The 15,000-nt window shown below is 44.7% G+C and overlaps 1 protein-coding gene across 1 annotated transcript in view; it reads right to left on the reverse strand.

Annotated features, from left to right (window-relative positions):
• LOC122260889 (phenoloxidase-activating factor 2) overlaps positions 1-15,000 on the reverse strand; it is a 23,054-nt gene that overhangs the window by 2,765 nt on the left and 5,289 nt on the right. Inside the window, exons 3-5 of the mRNA XM_043028343.2 lie at positions 1,209-1,396; positions 581-729; positions 1-56 (exon numbers count right to left, since the gene is read on the reverse strand). The exon at positions 1-56 is cut by the window's left edge and continues 230 nt beyond it. Of these exons, the coding sequence (XP_042884277.2) occupies positions 1-56; positions 581-729; positions 1,209-1,396 (393 nt within the window). The remainder of the gene's footprint in view (positions 57-580; positions 730-1,208; positions 1,397-15,000) is intronic.

Here is a 15,000-nt window from a genome sequence, read left to right on the forward strand (position 1 = left end):
AAGGGTTCTTGAAGTCCCACTCGCCTAGTCGGACTGTGAGGTCGTTCGCCTGTTTGCTATCGAGTGAGAGGGAGGCGGCGAGGGGAGATGGAGAAAAGCTGTTAGCAAAAGACATTGTGGGGACGGGGACTCGGCGCGGTTTGAAGAAAGTGTGATATTTCCTTGGCCATTTGATGCACAATGAGACCATTTTGCTCAAGAGATTTACAGTTATCAATGCCATGTTGAAATTATAACACCTTTTCTACTAAATACGAGAACAGTGCACTGTTAGATATTTATCTAGTACTACAGAAAACATGAGATATTTATTTAATAACTCATTCATAAATATACGTTTTACTTGCATAACAAAGACAATATTGGAGTGAACGTTTGGTCATGTAAAATATAAGAATAAACCTATTTTGCCTAAACAGTAATACATGGAAAATATAAGAATTTCTTTCCATAAGTACCAAACATTTCCCTTATTTCTAAACATGCCAATCCAAAATACAATTTCTACAGAATAATTCAAACTGTAATATGCGGATATTCCACAAAGCTGAATCACTCCAAACACAACCAAGACACGTACTCCTGCACATTATGAGCTGCCGTGAGGACGAAGCGCGGGTGGATGAGGGAAGCCCCGCACACATACACGGGGATCCCTCCTGTGCCATCCACACTCCGAGTCAGGACCGCCGCCATCCACGGGAACTCTCCGAACTGCGCCTGGCTATCCTTGGGAGGGGAACAGTGCGCAGTTAACTTCAGTAAGTCTTGAGGGTAAGACTAATTATATTAATGGTATTATTATCATAATCCTTATCATTATTAGCTTTATAAGGTTGATAATGATAATGAAGTTGATAATAATAACCATAACAACAATAATAATGATGGTAATATTAACAATGATGATAGCAATAACAATATGATCATTATCATTATTCTCCTTATCATCATTACTATTACTTATGACAACAGCAAGAACAATCAAAACAATCTATCCTCGTAATGTTTCAAGTAGGCCTATCCGAATCACCCAAACACTAGCTATAACAAACCATGTATTGGGCAACAGAAAAAAAAAAATAATAAAAATAAAGAAACCAAAAGAGACAATACGATGTTTAGATTCTACTTGTCGAGCAAAAAAAAAAAAAAAAAAAAAAGAAAAAAAAAAAAAAAAGGAAAAACAAAAAAGAATAAGAACTCACATTGAATCCTTGGAAGTTCGCCCCGACGCCGAGCTCGTTCCTCTGACCACACATGGACACGATCCTCTCTGGCGTCGGTGGGGGTTTGTTCAGGTCAAAGTTCTCGCAACATATGTCGTTCACGTCGTCAACACATGCGCCATTCATGCGTAGGTCAACCAAGGTCACTGTGCCATCTTCGTTTCCAGCTGAGGTAAAAAACGCAAAACCTGTGTGTGTTGTTGCAGATAGCATGGCAGAAGACATTTCTTTCGTTGTTAGTGTCGTGTGAAAATAACAGTAACATTGCTAGAGAAAATTATAATATCGACTATATATTGTTTTTGTAATTGTTCTTCTTATTATCATTATCAAAAATTTTCATCGATATTGATGTTGGTAATATCATATTATGATGACTATCATCGTAGTTACTATCGTTAACATCATTATCATCGTTATCAATGTTATGATGACCATCATTGTTGTTATCACTATCATTACAATCATTCACTCTAAAAGGTTATCACCTTCCCCATTTCTTTCTCTCCTCTCCCCCCTTTCACTCTCACCCTATCCTCTCCTCTCCCTCTTTCACTCTCGCCCTATCCTCTCCTCTCCCTCTTTCACTCTCGCCCTATCCTCTCCTCTCCCTCTTTCACTCTCACCCTAACCTCTCCTCTCCCCTCTTTCACTCTCGCCCTATCCTCTCCTCTCCCTCTTTCACTCTCGCCCTATCCTCTCCTCTCCCTCTTTCACTCTCACCCTATCCTCTCCTCTCCCTCGTTCACTCTCCCCCTCTCCTCTCCTCTCCCTCTTTCATCTCTCACTCCTATCCTCTCCCTCCCCGTCTTTCACACCTCACCCTATCCTCTATCCATCTCCCCTCATTCAACTCTCACCCTCTCCTCTCCTCTCCCTCTTTCACTCTCACCCTATCCTCTCCTCTCCCTCTTTCACTCTCACCCTCTCCTCTCCTCTCCCTCTTTCACTCTCACCCTCTCCTCTCCTCTCCCTCTTTCACTCTCACCCTCTCCTCTCCTCTCCTCTCCCTCTTTCACTCTCACCCTCTCCTCTCCTCTCCCTCTTTCACTCTCACCCTCTCCTCTCCTCTCCCTCTTTCACTCTCACCCTCTCCTCTCCTCTCCCTCTTTCACTCTCACCCTATCCTCTCCTCTCCCTCTTTCACTCTCACCCTCTCCTCTCCTCTCCCTCTTTCACTCTCGCCCTCTCCTCTCCTCTCCCTCTTTCACTCTCACCCTATCCTCTCCTCTCCCTCTTTCACTCTCACCCTCTCCTCTCCTCTCCCTCTTTCACTCTCACCCTATCCTCTCCTCTCCCTCTTTCACTCTCACCCTATCCTCTCCTCTCCCTCTTTCACTCTCACCCTCTCCTCTCCTCTCCTCTCCCTCTTTCACTCTCACCCTATCCTCTCCTCTCCTCTCCCTCTTTCACTCTCACCCTCTCCTCTCCTCTCCCTCTTTCACTCTCACCCTCTCCTCTCCTCTCCCTCTTTCACTCTCACCCTCTCCTCTCCTCTCCCTCTTTCACTCTCACCCTCTCCTCTCCTCTCCCTCTTTCACTCTCACCCTATCCTCTCCTCTCCTCTCCCTCTTTCACTCTCACCCTATCCTCTCCTCTCCCTCTTTCACTCTCACCCTCTCCTCTCCTCTCCCTCTTTCACTCTCGCCCTCTCCTCTCCTCTCCCTCTTTCACTCTCACCCTATCCTCTCCTCTCCCTCTTTCACTCTCACCCTATCCTCTCCTCTCCTCTCCCTCTTTCACTCTCACCCTCTCCTCTCCTCTCCCTCTTTCACTCTCACCCTCTCCTCTCCTCTCCCTCTTTCACTCTCACCCTCTCCTCTCCTCTCCCTCTTTCCCTCTCCCCCTATCCTCTCCTCTCCTCTCCCTCTTTCACTCTCACCCTATCCTCTCCTCTCCCCTCTTTCACTCTCACCCTATCCTCTCCTCTCCCTCTTTCACTCTCGCCCTCTCCTCTCCTCTCCCTCTTTCACTCTCACCCTATCCTCTCCTCTCCCTCTTTCACTCTCACCCTATCCTCTCCTCTCCTCTCCCTCTTTCACTCTCACCCTCTCCTCTCCTCTCCCTCTTTCACTCTCGCCCTCTCCTCTCCTCTCCCCTCTTTCACTCTCACCCTCTCCTCTCCTCTCCCTCTTTCCCTCTCACCCTCTCCTCTCCTCTCCCTCTTTCACTCTCACCCTCTCCTCTCCTCTCCCTCTTTCACTCTCGCCCTCTCCTCTCCTCTCCCTCTTTCACTCTCGCCCTATCCTCTCCTCTCCCCTCTTTCACTCTCACCCTCTCCTCTCCTCTCCCTCTTTCACTCTCACCCTATCCTCTCCTCTCCCTCTTTCACTCTCGCCCTCTCCTCTCCTCTCCCTCTTTCACTCTCACCCTATCCTCTCCTCTCCCTCTTTCACTCTCACCCTCTCCTCTCCTCTCCCTCTTTCACTCTCCCCCTCTCCTCTCCCTCTTTCACTCTCGCCCTATCCTCTCCTCTCCCTCTTTCACTCTCACCCTATCCTCTCCTCTCCTCTCCCTCTTTCACTCTCACCCTATCCTCTCCTCTCCTCTCCCTCTTTCACTCTCACCCTCTCCTCTCCTCTCCCTCTTTCACTCTCACCCTATCCTCTCCTCTCCCTCTTTCACTCTCCCCCTATCCTCTCCTCTCCCTCTTTCACTCTCGCCCTCTCCTCTCCTCTCCCTCTTTCACTCTCACCCTATCCTCTCCTCTCCCTCTTTCACTCTCACCCTATCCTCTCCTCTCCTCTCCCTCTTTCACTCTCACCCTATCCTCTCCTCTCCCCTCTTTCACTCTCACCCTATCCTCTCCTCTCCCTCTTTCACTCTCATCCTCCCTCTCTCCTCTTTCACTCTCACCCTCTCCTCTCCTCTCCTCTCTTTCACTCTCTCGCACGCTCCTCTCCTCTCCCTCTTTCTCTCCTCTCGCCCTCTCACTCTCCTCTCCCTCTTTCACCTCTCCCTATCCTCTCCTCTCCCTCTTCACTCTCACCCTATCCTCTCCTCTCCCCCCTCTCTCGCTCACTTCTCCCTCTCCCCTCCCTCTTTCACACCTTCGCATCCCTATCCTCTCCCCACCTCACCCCTATCCACTCTCCGACTTCTCTCCTCCACCTTCCGCTTTCACTCTCTCCCTATCCTCTCCTCTCCCTCTTTCACTCTCACCCTATCCGCTCCTCTCCTCTCCCTCTTTCACTCTTCGCCCTATCCTGACTCTCCTCTCCCTCGTTTTCTCTCACACCCTCTCCTCCCCTCTTCCCTCGATTCACTCTCGCTCGCCCTCGATCCTCTCTCGTCTCCCTCGTTCACTCTCACCCGAGCCGCTTCCTCTCGCGCACTCTTGCACTCTCGGCCTCACCCTATCCTCTCCTCTCACTATTCTCTCTCGCCCTTTCACTCCGACCGCTCCTCTCCTCTCCACTCTGTCTCTCTGCGCCCTATCCTCTCCGCTCCCTCTTCACGGTCTCGCCACTCTCTCCCTCTTCCTCTCCCTCTCCCTCTGTCACTCTCGAAGCCATATCCTCGCATCCTCTCCCGAGTTGCCACTCTACCCTACCTCCTCGCGCCTCGCCCTCTTTCCACTCCTCGCACCCTATCCTCTCCGCTCTTCTCCCTCGTTCACTCTCACCCTTTCCTCTCCTCTCCCTCTTTCACTCACACCCTTATCCTAGCCTCTCCTCTCCCGCTTGCACTCTCCACCCTACTGCACTCTCCGCTCCTCTCCCTCTTCACTCTCTACCGAGCCCTTCTCCTCTCCTCTCCCTCTTTCACTCTCACCCTATCCTCTCCTCTCCCCTCTTTCACTCTCAAACCTAGCCTCCTCCTCTCCCTCTTTCACGCTCTCACCCTACCTCCCCCTCCACGCCCTCCCCTCTTTCACATCTCACTCCCTACTCCCTCCTCTCCCTCTTTCACTCTCGGTCGCGAACCCTAGGCCTCTCGCAGACGCCTCGGCGCCGCTTTCACGATCATTCCACCGCTCTCCTCTCCTCTCCCTCTTTCACTCTACCCTTTCCTCTCCTCACCTCTCCCCTTTCACTCGCGCCCTATCCGCTCCTCGCCCTATCCCTCTTTCACCTCACACCCTACTCCTCTCCTAGCCCTCTTTTCACTCGCGCCCTATCCGCTCCTCTCCCTCTTTCTCTCTCACCCTTTTCCTCACTCCTCTCCTCTTCTCTCCTCTTGCACTCTCACCCTATCCTCTCCTCTCAGCCGTCTCCTCTCCCGCGTTCACGCTCACGCCATCCTCTCCTCTCCTCTCACCTTCTTTCACTTTTGCCCTATCCCGCTCGCGCTCCCTCTTTCACTCTCGCCAAGTGAAGAGAAGAGAAGAGAAAGAGGGATAGCGAAAAGTGAATAGAAATAGAAAGAGGTGATAGAAGAATGAAGAGAAGAGAGAGAGGATAGAGATAACTTGAAGATAATAGAAAGAGGATAGATAATAACGTGAATAGAAGAGTAAAGAGGGATAGAGAGAAAATAGAATAATAAGAGAAGAGGGATTAGAGTATAAAGTGAAGAGAAGAAAAAGGGATAGATATTAAAAGTGAACGGAAAGAAAGAGGGATATGAGAGAAAGTAAGAGACGAGAAGAAAAGAGGGATAGAGATAAAGTGAAGAGAATAGAAAGAGGGATAGATAGAAGTGCTAGAAGAAGAGAAAGAGGGATAGAGATAACGTGAAGAGAAGAGAAAGAGGGGATATATATAAAGATAAGAAGAAGAAAAGATGGATAGAGAGAAAGTGCAGAGAATATAAGAGGTAATAGAGAAAAAGAGAAGAGAAGAGAAAATATGGATAGAGAGAAAGTGAAGATAAGAGAAATAGGGATAGAGATAAAATTGAAGAGAAGAGAAAGAGGATAGATATAAAGATGAAGAAAGAGAAAGATGGCATAGATAAAAAGTGAAAGAGGAAGATGAAAGAGCAAGATTGATAGATATGTAACTTTAAGAGAAGAGGAAATAGGGCTAGATAAAAAGAGAATTAAAAGAATAAAAGAGGGATAGAGATAAATGAAGAGAAGATAAAGAGTATATAGAGAAGTTAAGAGAATAGAAATAGGTGATATAACTAAATTGATCATAGTAATATAAAGAGGTGATATAAAAAAAGTGACTAGAAGAGAAATATTATATAGACTTAAATTGAATAGAAGAGAAATAGGATTCGAGATGACAGAGAAGAGAAGAGAAAAAGTGATAGGGTAGAAACGTTCATATAAGAAAAATACAAAAAGAGAAATATTGTAAATAGAGAAAGTTTTAATATTAAGATAAGCTGTATATAGATAAAGTGACGAGAAGCGAAATAGGGAAAATATGAGAAATATAATAGAATATAAAATAGGGTTCATAGAAATTGAATAATAATATAAAGATTGGTAATAGAGATAAAAATGCAGAGAAGCATAAAGATGTTGATATAGATACAGACGAGAATAAATAGAACGAGGGACTATAGAGAGAAATAAGAAGAGAAGAGACTTAGGGATTAGAGAGAAAGAGCAGAGAATAGAAAGAGGGATAGAGAGAAAGATAAGAGAATAGAAGAAGACTGATAGAGATAAAGATGAAGATTAGAAGAGAAAGAGTGATATAGATAAAGTGACATATTATAGAGAAAGAGGGATATAGATCAATGTGTAATAGAATAGAAGATAAAGAGGTGAAATAGAAGACAGATAAGAAAGAGAAGGAGGGAAATAGAGAAAGAAAAGAGAAGATAAAGATGGATAGATGATAGAAAGCGAGAAGATAAGAGAAAGAGGGATAGATAAAAGAGAAGAAGAAGAGATAAATAGTGATAGAGAGTAAAGTGAAGATAAGAGAAAGAGGTTAAAAGAGAAAGTGTAAGTAGAAGATAAAGAGGTATAGAGATAAATTGAAGAGAAGCGAAAGAGGTAAAGAGAAAAGGGAATAGAAGAGGAAGAGAATAGGGATATAAAAAGATGAAGAGAAGAAAGGAGGGATAGAGAGAATAGAAGAGAATAGAAAGAGGTATATAGAGAGAAAGAAGAAAGTAAGAGAAAGAGTGATAGATAGAAAGAAGGAAGAGAAGAGTGAAAGAGGATAGAGATACGTAACAAGAGGAAAGAAGGGAAAGAGGGATAGAGAGAAAGAGAAAATAAGAGAAAGAGGGATAGAGAAAAATTTATAGAAGAGAAAGATGTTATCGAGAGAAAGAGGGGGAAGCGAAGAGAAAGATGGAATAAGAATAGAAATAGAAGAGAAGAGAAATAGGGATGAGAGAAAGAGAAGAGAAGAGAATGATTGTATAGAGAGAGAGAAGATTAAGAGAAATAGTGATAGGTAGAAAGTGGAAGAGAATAAAATATGGATAGAGATAAAGTAAAGCCGGAATAGGAAATAAGGTATAGTAGAGATCGAAAGTAAAGAGAAGAGAAAGAGAGATCTGAGAGAAAGTGAAATACGAGAAATAGATAGAGAGAAAGAGAAATAGAAGAGATAGAGAGGGGGAGAAGAGAGCGAATGAAAGTAAAGTGAGAAGAGAGAGAGAATAGAAGAGAGTAGAAGAGAGTGAGGAAGTATGTTGAGCGGGATAGATGAGAAAGATAAGAGAAGAGAATATGGAATAGATCAAGTGCAGATAAGAACAATATGGGAAAGATATCACTTTCATAACGATACATAGGGAAGATATAATAGGGAAGATAAGATAATATAACTAAGGGATATAAGAGAAATAGAATAGAATATAAGTGATGGATATAAGAGAAAAGAATAGAATATAAAGAGGTATGGAATTTCTGATAGAAAGACGAGAGCATAGAAAGCTGTACTATAGAGAAAGAGAAGGAATAGACAATCTTGAATAGCAGATTAACGAGACGAGAAGAGAAAGAGGTATAGAGAGATCAATAAAGATACTGCGAAAGAGTGCTAGATCAGAACGTATAAGAGAAGAAGAAAGATGAAACAGATAGAAATATAGAATTAGAATCGAAAGATTGAATATATCAGAAATTGACTCTTCAAAAGAAACGAGTGAAAGACGATAAATAGACGATAAGAGGAAATAGGGATAGAGATAACTATAAAAGCATAGAAAGAGTTGCATGAAATAGATGACAGTTAATAGAAGAGCAAGCTTGAATAGTAAAAGAAGATGAAGATTAAAATAAAAGAGGATATAGAGAAGTGAAAATAATCATAAAGAGGTGATAGAGATAAACGTAAATAGAGAGAAAGAGTGATAGATAGGAAAGTGAAGAGACGATAAAGAGTGATAGATAAGAAATAGACTAGAAGAGATAGCGTGGCATAGAGCTACATTTGAATATCAGATAAAGAGGTGATATAGCTTATATTGAAGAGAAGAGAATAGCAAGATGGTATATTGAGAAAAGTAATAGAATAGACATATGTGATACTAGATTATAAAGTTCAGATAACGATAAAAGGTAAATAGAGACAGATAAGATAAAAGAGAGAGTAAGGGAAAATAGAGCCATTAAGAAGATAAATAGAAAAGGATACTAGATTAAAGAAAATATAAGAGAGAAGAGGGTATAGCAGAAATTTAGAAAGAGAAAGATGGATAGATATACCTTAAAGAGAGATATAAGATGGATAGAGATACAATTGGAAGATAAGAGAAGAGAGTGATAGAGAAGAACGAGAAGAGAAGAGATGAGAGTGCTATCATAGAAAGTGACGAGAATAGAAAGAGGACTGGATAGATATAAAGTATAGCATAAGATAAAGTGGGATAGAGTAGATAAAGTGAAGAGAATATGAAGAGTGATAGAGAGAAATTGAAGAGACTATGTACGAGTTCTAGAAAAGATAGAAGTGAATCGGAAGAGCCATAGGTATATAGAACATTGAATAGACTATAACTATTTATAAAATATCAGGATAAGATACGAGAAAGATGGATTAGAGAGGAAATAAGAATAGAAGAGAAATATTTGATAGCGAGCAAGTTAAACGAAGAGAAATATGGAAAGAAAAAAAAGAATAGAAAGATGTATAAGATCCAGAGTAATAGAAGATACATATGTCAAAACGAGAGGCCATTGAAATAGAAGATCAAGAGGGAATAGTATCGACGTGAAGATAAGCTCAAGATTGATATATATAACGAGAAGCTGAATAAACAGCGGTATATAGCGATATAACTGTAAGATAATAGAAGCCTAACTAGTTAACACTAGCACCCGTATAGCTCCCGCGCAAGTCTTGAACTACTCCAGTTCATATAGAGAATCTCAGCGGTCTATCTCGCCCTCTAATCGACTATAACGCTTTAGCGACAACGCGTGAATACGCATCCCTCTTCAATCTCTCCCGATACTCGTTCCTCTCCAGACTTTCACGCATCCTCCATATCAGATCCGAGACCTCGTTGCTATCGATAACCGTGCCTCAGAATACCATCATGTCAAGCGCACAACGAGCAGATCAGAGATACTCTCAAGATTTCACTCTCACCCTATACTCCAAGCTTCCATCTTTCAATAGCCCCTAGACGCTACTGACTACATAGACACTCATAGCAATCATCCTCTACGCTCCTCTCCCTATTTCATCTCTCAGCCATCGCCTCTCATCTCCCTCTTGATATCTCACCCCTCCTCGAACCCTCTCCCGCTTTTCTCTCGATCGACCTTTCCTCTACTCTACCTCGTTCTCGCGCGCAATTTCCCGCATCTCCCTCTTTCACGACTCGGACATTTACTCGAAGCGCACAGCGTAATCTAGCGCAATACGCCTGCATACATCTCTATACGCTCACTACTGTCTCGATCTAGAACTCCAAGCTACACGTAACTACTTTATATACTATCCCTATACGCGAATCGACGCGTAAAGACGTCTCTGATAGCACATGCAGCGCATAGCAAGCAGTGATATCTACTCGAACTGTTAAGCAGAACATATAATAGTCAACTCAGCAGCGAGCCCTTTAAGAATGAATCGACTAGAGGTGAAATATATCAAATCGTAAGAGCCGCAGAATCATCACCGCGGACAACGCAGCCCTCTACTGCAGAGACATATGTAAATGATACAGAATAATAGAATATACTAGGCCACAGGTGAACTATAGAACTTTTGAATATAATAAAACGATTGGCAAGATAAAAGATAAGATAATAGACAGCGTGGCATATATATACAGTTCAGCGAAATAGCAAGAGGGATAGAGAAAATTGAAGATAATAGAAAAGGGATCGATCTACTGATAAGAGACTAGCAAGACTGTGATTAAATAAATATAAGAGAAGAGAAATAGGGCTATAGATAAATTGAAGATACGAGTATCGAACGCGGGCACGATAGAAATTTTAATAGTATATAACAGATGTATAAGAGAGCAAGAGGATAGAATATAAAGAAAGAGGATATATCAGACAGTGAAGATACTATAACGCATTTATAAGATAAAGATCAGCGAAGAGACCTAGGCAAGCTAACATTAATAGACTAGAAGAAAAGAGGGAAAATAGAAATTGCATAGACTATAAAGATGGATAGAGATTCACTATACTATAATAGAAATAGGTAATTTCGCATCAAGAATCATAGAAGCGAAATATTTATAATAGAACAATATAATATAGAGTAATAGAAGATAAACAGATGTGATCGAGCACAAGTGCAATATACGATCACTCGGGCACGAATATATAAATTAATAGAAGAGATTATATAGGGAATATCAACAGTTACGCTAAGACTAAAATGGTACCTAGATAGTAGAGTTAAGAGCAAGTTTATATAGAGGGATACTATAGGACCGTTACGATAAGAGAAACAGGTATAGATACTCTCGAGACCTAGCAGGCTAAACGTCTCTAGCCTAACTACCGCTCATCTATGCTCATCAAAGCGACAGATAATAGAAAGAGGTAAATAACACAACGTTACTCTCCTATCCTAACGAGGAAAGCTAATAAATACCGCTCATACGAATACTCACTATTGCAATCGCACGCCCGTAGAATAGACTAGACAGAGGTCAAATGCTCAACCTATCAGATAAGCTACATATCATCGGTATTTAGAAAATTTAAGAGCCTAGCAATAACAATCTTTCACTCTCTACAGATACTAGAAATACAGCATGTAACGCTTTCATTCTCCGCATACCTTTAAGTCAGACCTCATAATCCTCATCGTGCACTCCTCGCCCTATAAGTACGAGAACACTCTTTCAAGATAACACTATACTCCATCGATCGACCGACGTGCTCGATCGCACATAGCCTCCAGATCATCTGTATCTCGCACCAGTGCCTAGAAGCTCCTCTACAAATTGACACTCATATCAATTGCAGCACCATCCTCGCCCGCTGGCTCGCTAGCCAGTGACTATACGACGACAGCTGGTGCTATCTGCTCCCTTTCCTATAAGATAAGGTAAATATGCACTAGACATAAAGATAATATCATCTACACAGTGATCTATATCTATATCATACATTCAGGGCAAGTCGTTCATCGCTCGCCAGTTAATCGACGCAAGACAAAGTAGCTCTCTGATCTACACTAAAGAGCAAGCTCGAACATGTAATTTAACAGCCACTGCCTAACGCTTGACATCGAAGCTCCCTCTAAAGAGGGGATCGAGATAACGTGCAAGTCATATCAGAGGTAAATCGATCACATTTAAGAGCCTAGCACGCGTTATCTAGAAATAGATCATAAGGAATTGCTATCTATATTGAGCGTTCAATTGAATATCCAGTACAAACCTTGCTAGATATCAAGTTAAGACGAAAGATCAAGCGGGTGACATCTCGAACTCAATTAGATAGTAACGCATGACTAGATACCGCGAAGATCAGATCCAGATTTGAGTCAACTAGATCCCCTATCACTCGCCGCGTCCATCTGTCACGATCACACTTTGCATCGCCTAGTTCCAGCCCCGATTTCAAGCTCTCTCGAGCCCCAGTTCACTCTTGCTCGCTAGCCCGAGCATCTCATCGCTACCCTTTCTCTCGCACCCTAGCCAGTCACTACTCCCCCTTTCTTTCAACTCGCACTATTGAATCTCAGTTCCACCGTGCACTCTAACACTCATCCTCGCACTATCCTTTGTTCACTCTCTCACTATAATCTGTCCGCTCCTGTACCTAGTGCTAATCTCACACTATACTAGCCTCGCCACTTCAAATCTCTCCCCTATCCTCTTCTTTCCTCTCCCCCTTTCACTCTCACACATGCTAAGCTCCTCTCCCTCTTTCCACTCTCATCCTAACTCCTCTCCCTCTCTCCCTCATTTCACTCTCACCTTCCTCTCCTCTCCTCCTTGTTCCTCTCACCCTATCCTCTCCTCTCCTCTTTCATCTCACCATAGAAGCTCCGCTCAATATTGTACACAGCTCCCGCTATCCTCTCCTCTCCCTCTTTCACTCTCTCCCTATCCTCTCCTCTCCCTCTCTCACTCTCACCCTCTCCTCTCCTCTCCCTCTTTCGCTCTCACCCTTCCTCTCCAACTCCTCCCTCTTTCACTCTCACCCTATCCTCTCCTTCCCTCTTTCACTCTCACTCTATCCTCTCCTTTCACTCTTTCACTCTCGCCCTATCCTCTCCTCTCCCCCTTTCGATTGCACTCTAGCCCGTTCCGATACGACGCCTTGTATACTCTACTGACCTATCCTCTCCCTTCACTCCTCCTATCTCTCCTCTCCCTATTCCTCTCTCCCTATCCTCTCCTCTCCCCTCTTTCACTCTCACCCTATCCTCTCCTCTCCCTCTTTCACTCTCACCCTTCCTCTCCTCTCTCCCTTTCACTCTCACCCTCTCCTCTCCTCACCCTCTTTCACTCTCTCCCTATCCTCTTTCTCTCCCTCTTTCTTCTCACCCTATCCCACTCGATCTCTTCACTCTCACCCTCTCCTCTCTCTCCGCTACACTCTCTAACTACCTCCTCTCCCTCTTTCACTCTCACCCTCCTCTCCTCTCCCTCTTTCACTCTCACCCTACTCCTCTCCTCTCCCCTTCACTCTCACCCTATCCTCTCTCTCCCTCTTTCACTCTCACCCACCTATCCTCTTCTTTCACTCACAACCCCTCTCCTCCTCTCCCTCTTTCACTCTCACCCTATCCTCTCCTCTCCCTCTTTCACTCTCACCCTCTCCTCTCCTCTCCCTCTTTCACTCTCACCCTATCCTCTTCTCTCCTTTCCCTCTTTCACTCTCACCCTATCCTCTCCTCTCCCTCTTTCACTCTCACCCTATCCTCTTCTCCTACAACAACTCTTTCACTCTCACCCTATCCTTCCTCTCCCTCTTGCTCTCACCTCTCTCTCTCTTTCCTCTTTCACTCCTCCCTATCCTCTCCTCTCCTCTCTTTCACATCTCACCCTATCCTCCTCCACTTCACCTCCTCTCCTCTCCCTCTTTCACTCTCACCTATCTCTCCTCACTACCCTCTTTCACTCTCACCCTATCACTCTCACCTCTCCCTCTCACCTATCCACTCTCACCTATCCTCACCTCTCCCTCCCTCTTTCACTCTCACCATATCCACTCCTTCCTCTTTCACTCTACCTATCCTCTCCTCCCCTTTCACTCTCACCCTCTACCTCTCCTCTCCCTCTTTCACTCTCACCCTATCCTCTCCTCTCCATCTTTCTCTCACCCTCCTCCCTCCTCTCCTCCTCCTATCCCTCTCTCTCCCTCTTTCACTTCCTCTTCCTATCCTCTCCCTCTTCACTCTCACCCTACCTCTCCTCTTAGCCCTCATTTCACCTCAAAACCCTCCTCCTCCCTCTTCACTCTCACCCTACACTTCTCATCCCACTTTTCTTTCTCCCCTCCTCTCCCTCTTTCACTCTCACCCTCCTCTCCTCTCCCTCTTTCACTATCACCTATCCTTTTCCCCTTCCTCTTCACTCTCACCTTCCTCACCTCTCCCTTTCACTCTCACCCCTATCTCTCCCTCGCCCTCTTTCACCTATTCACTCTCCCTCCCCTTCCTCTCCCCTATCTCCTCTCCCTCTTCACTCTCACCAACCCTATCTCTCCTCCTCTTTTCACCTCACCCTTCTCTCCTCTCCCTCTTCACTTCGCCCCTATCCTCTTCTCCCTTCCACACTCACCCTCTCCCTCCCTCTCTCCCTCGTTTCACTCTCACCCTATCCTCTCCTCTCCTCTCTCTCTTTCACCCTATCTCCATCCCCCTTCCCTTTCACTCTCCCCCTCTCCTCTCCCTCTTCACTCTCACCCAATCCTCCTCTCCTCTTTCACTCACCCTATCCTCTCCCCTCTTTCACTCTCACCCTATCCTCTCCTCTCCCTCTTTCACTCTCACCCTATCCTCTCCTCTCCCTCTTTCACTCTCACCCTATCCTCTCCTCTCCCTCTTTCACTCTCACCCTATCCTCTCCTCTCCCTCTTTCACTCTCACCCTATCCTCTCCTCTCCCTCTTTCCCTCTCACCCTATCCTCTCCTCTCCCTCTTTCACTCTCACCCTATCCTCTCCTCTCCCTCTTTCACTCTCACCATCTCTCTATCCTCACCTCCCCTCCTCTCCCTCTTTCACTCAACCCTCTCTCCTCTCCCTTTCACTCTCACCCTCTCCTCTCCCTCTTTCACTCTCACCCTCTCCCTCCCTCCTTCACTCCCTCCTCCTCTCCCCTCTTCTCCACCCTCTCCTCTCCTCTCCCCCTTTCACTCTCACCCTATCCTCTCCTCTCCCTCTTTCACTCACACCCTCTCCTCTCCTCCCCTCTTCCTCACCCTCTCCCTATCCTCTCCTCTTACGCTCCACCCTCCACTCCTTCACCCTATCTCAC

The sequence above is a fragment of the Penaeus japonicus genome, unplaced genomic scaffold (genome assembly GCF_977035675.1).
Source record: "Penaeus japonicus unplaced genomic scaffold, GWHDUDI00000001_assembly GWHDUDI00000014, whole genome shotgun sequence".
NCBI lineage: Eukaryota > Metazoa > Arthropoda > Malacostraca > Decapoda > Penaeidae > Penaeus > Penaeus japonicus.